At 44.0% G+C, this 12,314-nt stretch overlaps 1 protein-coding gene across 3 annotated transcripts in view; it reads left to right on the plus strand.

Moving 5' to 3' along the window:
- The window catches only part of RAI14 (retinoic acid induced 14), a 147,046-nt gene that overhangs the window by 31,098 nt on the left and 103,634 nt on the right, over positions 1–12,314 (plus strand). For 2 of the 3 annotated variants that reach the window (XM_019930170.3, XM_019930171.3), the window contains exon 2: positions 1,052–1,134. In XM_019930170.3, the coding sequence (XP_019785729.1) occupies positions 1,099–1,134 (36 nt within the window). In that variant the 5' untranslated portion in view covers positions 1,052–1,098. Of the gene's footprint in view, positions 1–1,051; positions 1,135–6,118; positions 6,247–12,314 lie in introns of those variants that run through there. The other variant, XM_033852785.2, reaches the window with a different exon arrangement.

Here is a 12,314-nt window from a genome sequence, read left to right on the forward strand (position 1 = left end):
TGACCTGAATGGGAGGGTTCCACACTGTACATTTTCCAGGTTTAAAGATGGAAAAGATCAAGTTCGTACCATATTTTAGCACAGAAGTTTACTGTTGGGTTTTAGTTTTAAAGCTGTAGGGCAGCGGAAAAGGCATTCAACCATCAGTCTGACTTTGGGGTCTGGTTTTGGCTTTTATCATACAGAGGTTTTGGGAATGCACACAGGTTTCTTCACTTCTCTCAGGAGGCTCTGTCTCGACCTCTGGAAAATGAGGGGCTTAGACTAGATCAATAGTCTTACCTTTTGGATGGTGACAACCCCCTTGCAGAATCTGATGAATATAGGAACTTTCTTCTTTTAAAAAAAGTACATGTATACTGTCATTCCAAAAATTACCTTCACTTTCTGAAGGGACCACAGACCCCTCCTAAATGAGGTGGTTTCTTAAAACTTTTCCAGCTCTGGCTCTGAATCACTGGGTCCCACGACGACCTGGGGGGAGTCTTTCACTGTTTTGAGTGGCTTCCTGAGGAATGACATATTCAGTGAGGGAGGTTTTGTTGTTTCTTGCATTTTTCACTCATTGCCCTGTGCACCTAGGAGGGGGAAGGAAAGAAGCCACACTGAGAAAAATAAATAGGGAATGAATGGCATCTGGAATATGAGCTGTTTTCCTTATCATGCCTCACTACGGTGGCCCTTCCAGAGGAGGTTGAGGGTATAACTATAATGTGAAGGATGTGGAGAGGAGTGAGTTAGGCACACGGATACTGTATTTTGTGCAGTGACAGGTCAGCAGTTACTTAAGCTTTTTCTACTTTGAATGGGAAGTTGGGATAAAATTTCAAGTTTCAGTTAACTTGAAAATGTCAGAAGGTTCCAGGTAGTATCACGAACGGGAATAACGTATGTTCTTTACCACTTCCCAGCCCTTAACTCTGACCAGCTTCCTGACTCAACCCCAGTCGCCTACCCATGGCCCGAAGTCCTAATCCATTCAGGAGGGAGTATCTATAGTGTTTGTTTGGGAACCTAGATACTTAATTTCTTCTTTTCTTCCTCTGGTTAGGTGCTGAAAGTCTCCTCTAGAGCTCTGGAAGGCTGAATGGACTAAACATGAAGAGCTTGAAAGCCAAGTTCAGGAAGAGTGACGTAAGTAGTCTGGCTGTTCCCCCCACGTTCCTGGGGCTGCAGCAACACCCTCCCTCATACCTTGATAAGGTGCTGGGTTAATCAACTACAGAAGCCAGAAGCACTCTGGGGCCCAGCTCAGGGTGGCTTTTGTGAACGGCGTGTTCTAGGTTCCTTGCTCTATGTGTGTATAGCTTCCGAAAATGACTTTTTTTTTTTTTTTACTCCTGGCATCTGTGCCTTGGAGAGAAAGGAACAGTCAAATTGAACATCTTTTTTTCCCCCCCTTGATTCCCGATAGAGTGCCAGAGTATTCCTTTTAAAATTCTAATGAGACTACTGCTCAAACCCTCCCCCCTCCACCTACCGGCTCTGCATCTCACTTGGAATAAAAGCTAAAGTCCTTAAAACAGCCTACCAGTTCTTATATCAGCTGAAATTAAACATCTTAACAAAAAGAATCAGTCAACTGCCTCAGCATCGTTAAAGTCCCCCCAGATCTGATTCAGAATGTCATTCTTAGAGGAAGCTAGTCTCATGAAAGTGGTTAGGAATTACGTGTTAGCAAGGTTCATCTTGGGCATTTAGAAAACTTTTAAATTCTGTTAGGCTCTTGTGGTGAAACAGCAATATCTATTGCTGCCTGCACCTTTATTCTCCCAGCATTCCTGGGGTTCTTCCTCATTTGTTATTCATCATAAAAGACTGGATTGGAGGAACCAGTTATGATGTCAGAATTACGAGACAAAGTCTGCCAGAGGAGAAAATGGAGAAAGACAACATAGCAGCGGGATTATACGTGATGCTATTGTAACAAAAGGTCACCTTATAAACACTGCCGAGGTTCCAGTCTTGTACTAGTTGCGCTCCAGATGCTTGGAGCAGAATGGTTGAATGGGAGAGATTCATGGAAGGGTGTGAGATGGAAGCTCAGATGTGTCACCCTCCTACTGGGTTTGCTTGGCCGTCGTTTTGCATTAGGTAGTTAAAGGTGAACCTGGATTTTATTTCTGTGCCATGAATTATATGACAGCTTGGTACAGCCGCATTTTTGCAATAAGTGGAGGCCGTGTCTTTTATGGCTAACATCACACACACACATACACACGCACGCACATGCACGCACACGCACGCACACCCACACACACCTCCTTTTGGCTGAAGCTTATCTCCTGAGGCTGCATCATGACATGTAACTTACTGCCCTGATAAGGCCCAGACCAGATGAGATGCTTGTGGGATGATTGCAGAATCTTGTCGTGCTGAAAAGAAGTTAGAGCTAGAAAGGGTTTTTAGGAAAAAGTGAGCCTCACCTTCTCATTCTTCAGGTAAGTTAACTACAACTCAGAGAATGTGAAGAGACTTGGCTGAAGTCGTCCACCTAGCCTTTGGCCGGAGTGAGAGCCTTGGTCATCTGACTTCCTTAACCCCTTGTCCCTGCCAGTCCCCAGAGAAACCCCCTTCAACCTCCTCATTTGCTGGCCCAATGATGCTACAATCTGCAGACCTCATTGGACTTTCAGTTAAGAAGGGAAAGGCAATTAAATGGAAAATGTTGCCCAGTCGAGCAGATGCGGGTTTGTAAATTGCGTGACCAGGTTAACAAATACCTTTTCCATTCCAAGGGAATTTGGGCACCTTCCATTTGCACAAGTTGAGATTGATTTAGCAAAATTTAATCAGTCTAGAATTCCATGATATATGAACAGGGGCAGGGGGAAATGATAGCGTACACTTTTGGTTTAAAAATTAAAAACTCGTGGCCTTAGAGAGGGTGTTGCTGGAATCTAGTTTTTTTAAATAAAAACTGAAATATTTCCATGATTTAGGGAAAAAAGTCACAGTAATAACACTATTAAAAGCGTCTGGGATTTGGCCGCAGGAAGGCTGTGGTTTTGGCAGTTAGGACAAAGGGGAAAAATGTTAGAGGAGCACGCTTGGGGGAGGAGAGCAAAAGAAATTGGTATTATGGGGCCAGACAATTTCAGATGGCTCCCCAGTTTCATCCCAGATTGCTTCCCAGAGTGCCATCACTGTACTGTGAGACGGAGGGAATAAAAGCAAAAAAGAAAACCGTTTCAAACCCCAGCTTGAAGAGCTAACCATTGTGAAGTATTTACTATATGTCAGGCACTATGCCAGGCTCATTACGTGAACTTCATTTAATCTTGCCACAGACCTGATGTGGTAGGTATTAGTGTCAGGCTCATTTTCCAGATGAAGAAACTGAGACCCAGGGAGCTCCAGTCCCTTGCCTGGGCCTGGGTTCTTCTAGCTCAAAGTTGTATAGCCAGTTTCTGTGCCAAAGTAGCCTGATTCCAGAGCCCAGGTTTCCTGAAAGAGGAAATTTGGATGGAGGTTTGATTTTATGAAACAGAGCAGTCCAGGCAGTAGCTTGGAAAAGTGACTTTGGACCGAGGTCCGTGGCCTTGGGCAAGTCTCTACCCTTCCCTGAACCCCCAGGTTTCTCACCTGAAAAGCGGAGAAAATAGTATTAGCCTCACGAAGTTGTTGTGAAGGTTAAAATATGCTGATGTCTGTAAGGCACACATCTTAGGCCTGGCACTCAGGAGGTGCTTGGTAAATCTTTCCTCCTCTTTCTTAATCAGAAACCCACGATGTAGTTCAGAGGACTTCAGCGCTGTGGTTGGCAGACAGGTTCAGACTCACTACAAGCTTTCCTTGGGAGGGTTCCTGCCTCCTGCTTGGGTATCGTGAGGGGTCTTCAGAGCTCAAGCCTGGGCAGTGAGGGCCTCCTCTCTCTTACAACACGTATTTCTCCGTTTAAGCAGTAGATTTGAGATGAGAACGATACCCGAGTGCTTGTGGCACGAAAGAAACAACTAGAGTTCTCTCAATTCTGTTATTCTGCGTGACCATTGGGAATTCTTATTTGTGTCTAAAATTTAAAATAGTCAAATAGGGCAGACTGCAAAGTCATATTTTTGTTGGTGCCAACTTTATTTCCTGTGTGAAATAGTTTACTGACCTTGAATATTTTTAAAATTGAAAATTATTTTAAAATTGCTAATTTAATTGCTAATTAAAAGTAAACCACGAGTCAAGAGTATAATTAGGGTTTTCAAGAAAGAAATCCACGATGAAAAAAGTAGGCTGAAAGGTGTATGTGGTCTGGAGGGCGGAATAATCTGCTAACACTTGCTGCCTCTGAGGAGGGATTCAGAGCTAGGAGTGGGTGCGGGAGGGAGTTTTGCTTTTCACCGGGTGCCTTGGGGTTTGCCTTTTTCGGTATACGTGTATGCGCCCACGTGTACCACTTATTACAAGAAAAACAAGTCTTAAACTGTTTATATTCAGTTCAATGAGCCAAACTATAATCTCCTTACCTGAAGTGAGTGGTCTCTCTCAAAGAACAACCGTAAACCCTCGGCCATCAAATATTCCTGCTTGTCTTTGTGTGAGGCTGAAAGGAGAATGGGAAAGAAAGGGCCCTTTGTGTTTCTGTGGGGTAGGAAGAAGAGGGACAGCAGATCATGTTCGTGCTCTCATAAAGGGAAGGCAGGTGACCCGCGGGCGTGATCATGTTTCAGCCAGCCTGCGTCTGGGAGGTCTGCAGCCAGATGAGTTTGTGGCCATTGAGAGCAAATCCCAGGAGTGAGGAAGGACAAGTGTGGCCCAAAGGAGCCCCCGGTGGATGGCCTGAAGGTCATTGTGCTGCACCAAGCCCGTCATGCGGGTAGAGATTTCCTCCGAGTGTCCTTTCTGGAACCCGTGACTCAGACAGCTGCTAAGTCAAGGGTGGGTTTATGTGTGTGACCTAGGGGAATGGGCCCGATTCCCTGGGCTGTGGTTAGATCCTGTCCTTGTCTCCTTGCGTTCATCCCTAAACGTGATTGTGAGCCTGCAGATAATCCACAGAGGCCAGAGAAATCCTAACGTGGATGACATTTTCCAGTTCCCATTGCTAACTTGATTTTGGGCATCCTTGAACTTGGGTTAGATACTGGAAAGGACACGGGAGAAATGTGAGGGATGGTTCTTGTCTTGAAGAAGCTCATAAGCCCAGGTGGGAGGAGAAAAGCTACACACAGGAAATAACTAAGGCAAAATACAGATCATGTATAATATAGATAGTAAAAGGATCTCCAGGATGATAGAACCACTTGTTGAATCGTGAGACCTGGATGATAAATGCTATAGATTTTCAGAGAAGGGTAAATCACTGGAAATGGGAAAACTGGGGGGAGCTTTATGGAGGTGAAGCTTCTTCCAGGCCTCAGGGATGCACAGGATTTGGAACGATGGTTAGGAGAGGAGCAGAGGAAAGGGTAATGCAGGGGAGCCGGCCGTGAAGCACGGTGGGTAGACTCAGTTTCCAAAAATTGCCCTTGCTATGCAGAACAGTGAAGCTTCAGGAGCCCAGGAAAGTGCCCATGGCGTGGCTCTGAGTCTTTTAGCAAGAACACTATAAATTTTTCATTCTAGTTTTAAAAATGGATGTACTTGACTTTTTACGCTTATAAAGTAAGCACAGAGTACTAAATCATCATTATTTACTTCTTTTATGACTAGTTTGAAAGTAGCTTCTTTACCTCTTTAAATATTTGCAGCAACTAGTACGTGGTTCCACATGGAAAAATGAGCTGTCATCATGAGAAATGAGGCCAAGAAGGTTGGGATTTCCCTTTGCTAATAAAATGCTCAGGCTTCTGGAATTTCTTTGTAAATGCCAATTTTTAGTGCCTTGAGTGAAATGGGTGGAGGCTGAGGGATGGGAAAAGGAGTTGAAAGATCTTTGTAACAAATCTTGAGAACTGCCTCTCAAACATGATCGAGGCCTTCAGAGTTTACTCTGTGGGTGTGTGTTTAATTTTATGAAAGATTTGTTCCCAATTCTGTTTTCCATTGTAATAGGGAAGCAGTGGACATGCCATTTAGGGAAACAAACAAAAGATAAAGGCAGCCAGTTGAAAATGGCTGGCTCCACGAGAGGTTAAATTGATGGTATTTCTTTCTGTAGCAGCTACTAAGGACTGCAGCTTTCAGCCAAAGAACGCACATACCCCGTGAACCTTGAGGAGCCAGACACATCCTGCTCGGACAGGAGTTTGAATTTGTTGCCTGTTGAGAGAATAGCTCTCATGAAGGTCAATAATCGACACCTCTGCCAAGGTATTTTTTTCAAGGAGTTTTTCGTCATTTATGATAAGTTTTTACAGATGCCCAAGACTCCCTCCCCTGCCATACATGCAAAAAATAATGAGAGTATTTAAAATCCGAGCCTCTTGACGGAGGAGCCTTGGCCAAATCTATTGTAAAGCTAAGCCTCTTTGTTGTCGACATAATTTAAAAATACATCGGAGGTGACCTTTTGGGCTGGAGGTCTGAGGCTCTTGGAAACTTCTGCAGAGAATTTGGTCAGGTTCGTGTCAGGCTACATAGTTTCTCCAGGTCTTGTCAGCCCGTCTTAAGTGGGGAATCTGCTTGCTGCCTGATTTCACCTTGTGTAAGTTTCCTAGGGCTGCTGTAAACACACATTGGGTGGCTTCAACAGCCATCGTGTATTGTCTCACGGTTCTGGGGACTAGAAGTTTGAGATCAAGGTGTTGGCAGGGCTGCTTCCTCGTGAGGGCTGTGACGGGGAATGGGATCCATGCCTCTCCCAGCTTTGTCTGGTGGTTTGCAGTCATTGGCTTGGAGATGCGTCGCCCTGATCTCTGCCTGCATCTTCACGTGGTGATCTCTGTGTGTGTGTCTATCTCTCTTCAAATTTTCCTTTTTTTATAAGGACACCAGTCATATTGGGTTAGGGCCCACCCTGATGATGTCATTTTGATTTGATTATCTTTGTAAAGACCCCATCTCCAGATCAGGCCATATTCTGAGGTACTCAAGACTCCAACTTATCGATTTTGCAGGGTGTGTGTCAGGATGGGGCACACAGTTCAACCCAAAACATACCTCCATCCTTTTCTATCTAGAGCAGTTTCTCAGGAGCCCTGGCACTCCCCCACTGAGCATGCGTGCTCATAAATCTTAGCTCCACAGTTTCTTCATCTTTGGACTATTTTCAGTGTCTAATAGAGTGAGTATCACATTTTTTTAGTGGGTGTCAGTGCCTAATACATAATATTAATCACAAGTGTAAACACATAAGATTAATCACAAGAGGGCTTCCCTGGTGGCGCAGTGGTTGAGAGTCCACCTGCCGATGCAAGGGACACGGGTTCGTGCCCCGGTCCTGGAAGATCCCACATGCCGCGGAGCGGCTGGGCCTGTGAGCCATGGCCGCTGAGCCTGCGCGTCCGGAGCCTGTGCTCTGCAGAGGGAGAAGCCACAACAGTGAGAGGCCAGCGTACCGCAAAAAAAAAAAAAAAAAAAAAAAAGAGTAAACACGTATTGATCGCTGACCTACTGCAACAGAAATTAGGAGAAGAGGTCTCATTGATTGAATGCTTACTGTGTGCCAGGCACTGCAGCAAGCCCTTTACGTGTAATGCTTACAAAACTGCATCCAGTAAAGGCCATTACTGTAATACCAATTTGCAGAGGGAGAAATTAAGGTTGAGGGAAGTTAAGTAACTTGGACAAAGTCGCACATTCGATAAATGGCAGAGAGATCTGAACCCCGGTTTATCATGATGCCAGAGCTTGTACTGGCAACAGCTGTACACACTTGTTGGCACAGGGCATTCCCTTTCCTAAGTTCAAAAGCTGCAAACTGCAGGAAGTGAATTCTGCTCTGTTGCCCTAAGCAAAAAAGACCCATAGAATGACCTTATTATTATCAGTGCTCTCTACAGTGGCAAATCCTTGGGTTGCTTCCTGAGAGGCAAATGCACTTCAGACTGAACTTTTAAAGCAAGAGAGGGCAGATGCTGCTACTTTCTGCTCTTCTGCTGCAGTTAAGAAAACTAATTCTGATTCTGTATGGAGCCCTATTGCTGGCTAACTGGACCACAGCCTCATTCTATTGTGTTGGCCAAAAAAGTTCATTTGGGCTTTTCCATGAGATGTTATGGAAAAAACCCGAACAAACTTTTTGGCCAACCCAAATAGTTACCCCAGACCATAATTGCAGGAATTCTTGGTTAAACCTGATACCATTCCAGCTGCAGCTGGAGACCAATATGAAACTCAGAACCTGGCCCCTAAACTTGAGGAAATCTGATCGTCTACATAAGCAGTGAATCATCTAGCTTATTACCTATTATCTCTTTATTCTGAATTAATTATGTAATCATTTCGAACTATTGCTGACCTCGATGTTTTTTGCTTGATAAATTCTTGTATGTAACTTTTCCTTTGGAGTGAAATAGTAATTGCTTCTGAATTCATTCCATGGAGATTTTCAGTTGTGTTTCTATCCACAGATCTTTGCTGTAAGAGGTGGTTATTTTCATTTCTATGGCAGCAGGTGTTAGCATGAGTCGAAGGCCCAGTATCTATAAAGATGACATTACTGGGACTTCCCCAGTGGTCCAGTGGTTAAGAATCCGCCTTCTAGTGCAAGGGACTCGCGTTCCATCCCTGGTCAGGGAACTAAGATCCCACGTGCCGCAACTAAGACCCGACGCAGCCAAAAACGTAAATAAAAAAATAAAAATAAATATTAAAAAAAACCCGATGACGTTAGTGACAAGTCTTGACTTTCCTTTTGAGTCCCCACCTCCTTTTAAACAAGGAAAGTCAGTGTGTTCTGATTGACTTTGTTATCTAATTATTAGGTGTTATCACGTGAAAATATTTTCACTTTTGAAAAGCAAAAAGTGGGGATCTGAAGGATCTCATTTTTGGTTTTCTCAGGAGGCTGAATGATACGGTCTCTCCCTCCCTCCTTCCTCCTGGGCTGTCCAGTGGGCTGACTGACCAGAGGTGTAGAGATTTATAATGTGGGGAAAAAACCAAAAAGTCTGAGGAACGACATGTTCTCCTGGGATGGGTTTATTTTGAAATGTATTTCTCAATGCTGAGAATGTTTCCTTGGTAATCTTTCAAACTTGGGCTACAGTTTTGGAGGTTTTTTTTTTTCCCCCCATGGGAGCCGGTGTCCATTCTTTGAAGGGATGTTTCATAACTGAGAAGCTGCAGGGTCCTTCAGTGAGACCCCAGAGAATGTATTTATTATGATATGGGGTGAGCTGTGGTAACAAAATACCCTGGAATTGAATAAGATAGAACTGTTTCCTTAAGTAAAGGTTCCAAGCACTCTGGAGCCAGCAGGACAGGTCTGCTGCATGGGCTCATCCAGGGGCCCAGGTTCTTTTACAGTGTCCTTCTGCTGCCCTCCAGAGCTGCACCGCATTGCAGTAGCCAGTTGCCACACGTGGCTCTTGTGCATTTGAAAGGTGGCTAGTCCAAACTGAGATGTTCCCTAAGTGTGAAGTACACACACGTTTCAAACACTTAGTACCAAATAAAGAATGTAAAATACCTTATCAATAATTTTTTATAATTACACATTGAAGTGCTAATATTCTGGACATGATGGACTAAATAAATTTAAAATTCACTCCACCCGTTCCTTCTTATTTAATGTGGCAACTAGAAACTTTTAAATGACTTAGGTCTTGCATTGTCATTCTGCTTTCAAGTCTTATGGAACCAGAAAGAGGGAGGATGAACCCCAAGCATCTTCCTTCTTTAAAGGATGTAACCCTGAAAGTGCACAGATCATTGTTCCCTTGCATGGAACTGACTGGAGCTTAGTCACATGCCCCTGCCTAGCTGTAAGGGAAGCGGGAAGACGCTCTCTAGATGGCAGCCACGAAATCAGCTAAACCTCAAGGGGCAGGAGGAATGGGTCCTGGAGAAGATGAACTCAGTGTTACGGGTTGAGTTGCTACCCATTCCCCAAAAGATATATTGAAGTCCTAGCCCCTACGACCTCAGCATGTGACCTTATTTGGAAGTTGAGTCTTTGTAGAGGTAATCAAGTTAGAATGAGGTCATTAGGGTGAGCCCTAATGCAATATGACTGGTGTCCCTATGAAAAGTGGAAACTTGGACGCAGACCTGCGCAGAGGAAAGACCATATGAAGAGACACAGGGAGAAGAACACCACGGGAAGATGAAGGCAGAGACCCGGGTGATGCACCTATAAGCCAAGGAAACACCAAGGATTGTCCTCAACCCACCAGAAGAGAGGAGAGAGGTGTGGGGCGGATTCACCCTCACAGCCCTCGAAGGAACCAGCCCTGCTAACACATCAATCTTGAACATCTAGCCGCCAGAACTGTGAGACAATACATTTCTGTTGTTGTAAGCCAGTTAGTGGTACTTTAGGGTGGCAGCCCTGGGAAACAAACACACATGGCCACAGGCAATTTCCGCAGTGAGTCTCAGCTGAAAGAGTTAGGTGATAAAGGTGTGCCAGATGTTCTATGGTTTTTTGATGCACAGGCTCAGCGGCCATGGGTCCCGGGCCCAGCCGCTCCGTGGCATGTGGGATCTTCCCGGACCGGGGCACGAACCCGTGTCCCCTGCATCGGCAGGCGGACTCTCAACCACTGCGCCACCAGGGAAGCCCAGATGTTCTATGTTTTGATTACTTTTACCCCAGAAGTGAACACTTGTTGCCATTTGCCCAATTTCCCATTGTTCTGTTGGTGGACGTGCTGTTCACGTGAAGTTAAACGCCTTTTCCATGTTTGAAATGGAAACTGCTCCTGAGTGTTGCCAGCTGGTGAGATTAGGTTATCAATCAAGCTTCTCCTTTTAGTCCAGGAATATGTTGGGTTTGATAAGAAGTGGGATTAACAGGGCCTGTGTTAAGTATACCATTTACGGTCATCATTTTGGGATTGCTTACATAGATGGGAACTGTGGCGACCTGATCCCACACCTTCACAGAAAAGTTTGGGAGTGAGGTCAGCCTACAATTATACATTATAAACTTAGTTTTAGGTTACGCTAAAGTGCATACATTCATTCGGTCAGCATGCAATCTATGAAACTGTGAAATATGAGGATTCTTAATTATATCAATTTCATTTGAACATATATACCAGTTTGACTTACTTTCAAATTGGGACTTAGAATTCTGAGCAAAACATTAGATTTGTTGCAAAAGAACTTGGAATAGTGGCATTTCCATTTCCCAGATGTAGCTTTATTACTATAACCTGACATAATATTAATTTTTTTTAACCCACATTCCCCTCTTCAATCATACTCAGCATACTGTTGTGTTTTTTTAAAATTTATTTTGTTTATTTTTGGCCGCACTGGGTCTTCATTGCTGCACACGGGCTTCCTCTAGTTGCTGCGAGCGGGGGCTACTCTTCGTTGCGGTGCGGGGGCTTCTCATTGTGGTGGCTTCTCTTGTTGCGGAGCACAGGCTCTAGGCATGCGGGCTTCAGTAGTTGTAGCACGTGGGCTCGGTAGTTGTGCCTCGCGGGCTCTAGAGCGTAGGCTCAGTAGTTGTGGCTCACGTGCTTAGTTGCTCTGAGACATGTGGGATCTTCCCGGACCAGGGCTTGAACCCATAACCCCTGCATTGGCAGGCGGATTCTTAACCACTGCACCACCAGGGAAGCCCCAATACTCAGTTTACTGTTGATTCTTTTCTTCCACTGTTGCTTGCAAAGCCCTGTCATTCTCTTTGTGCGCTTGCACTGTTGGATATTTGAACCCAAATGCAGGACACTATGTTTATCCCAGTTAAATTTTATTTTCTTAGTTAAATTTGTTCAATAAATCTGTTGCTCTGATTCTTGCATTAAATTCTGACTCATCCTAATTATATTGAGTCATCCACAAACTTAGTAGGGGCATGCCTATTTAATCTAAGGCATTAATGAATGTAATGTACAGCTCTGTCTTCAGATACGGATATAGACTCCAAAGAATGAATTAAGTCATTGCCCATTTGGAAGGATGTCAATGGTCATTTCATATATATATATATATATATATATATATATATATATATATATATACACACACACACACACACACACACATATGTATATATGGCATTGTCATATAATATATATATATCATATACAGGCATACCTCATTTTATTGTGCTTTGCAGTTATTGCATTTTTTAAAGATTGAAGGTTTGTGGTAACGCTGTGTCGAGCAAGTCTATTGGCACCATTTTTCCAACAGCATTTGCTCACTTTGTGTCTCTGTGTCACACTTTGGCATTTCTCACAATATTTCAAACGTTTTCATTATTGTTATATTTGTTTCATTGTTATATACATTGTTTTTTTAGACATAATGCTATCATA

This window comes from Tursiops truncatus, chromosome 3 (genome assembly GCF_011762595.2).
Source record: "Tursiops truncatus isolate mTurTru1 chromosome 3, mTurTru1.mat.Y, whole genome shotgun sequence".
NCBI lineage: Eukaryota > Metazoa > Chordata > Mammalia > Artiodactyla > Delphinidae > Tursiops > Tursiops truncatus.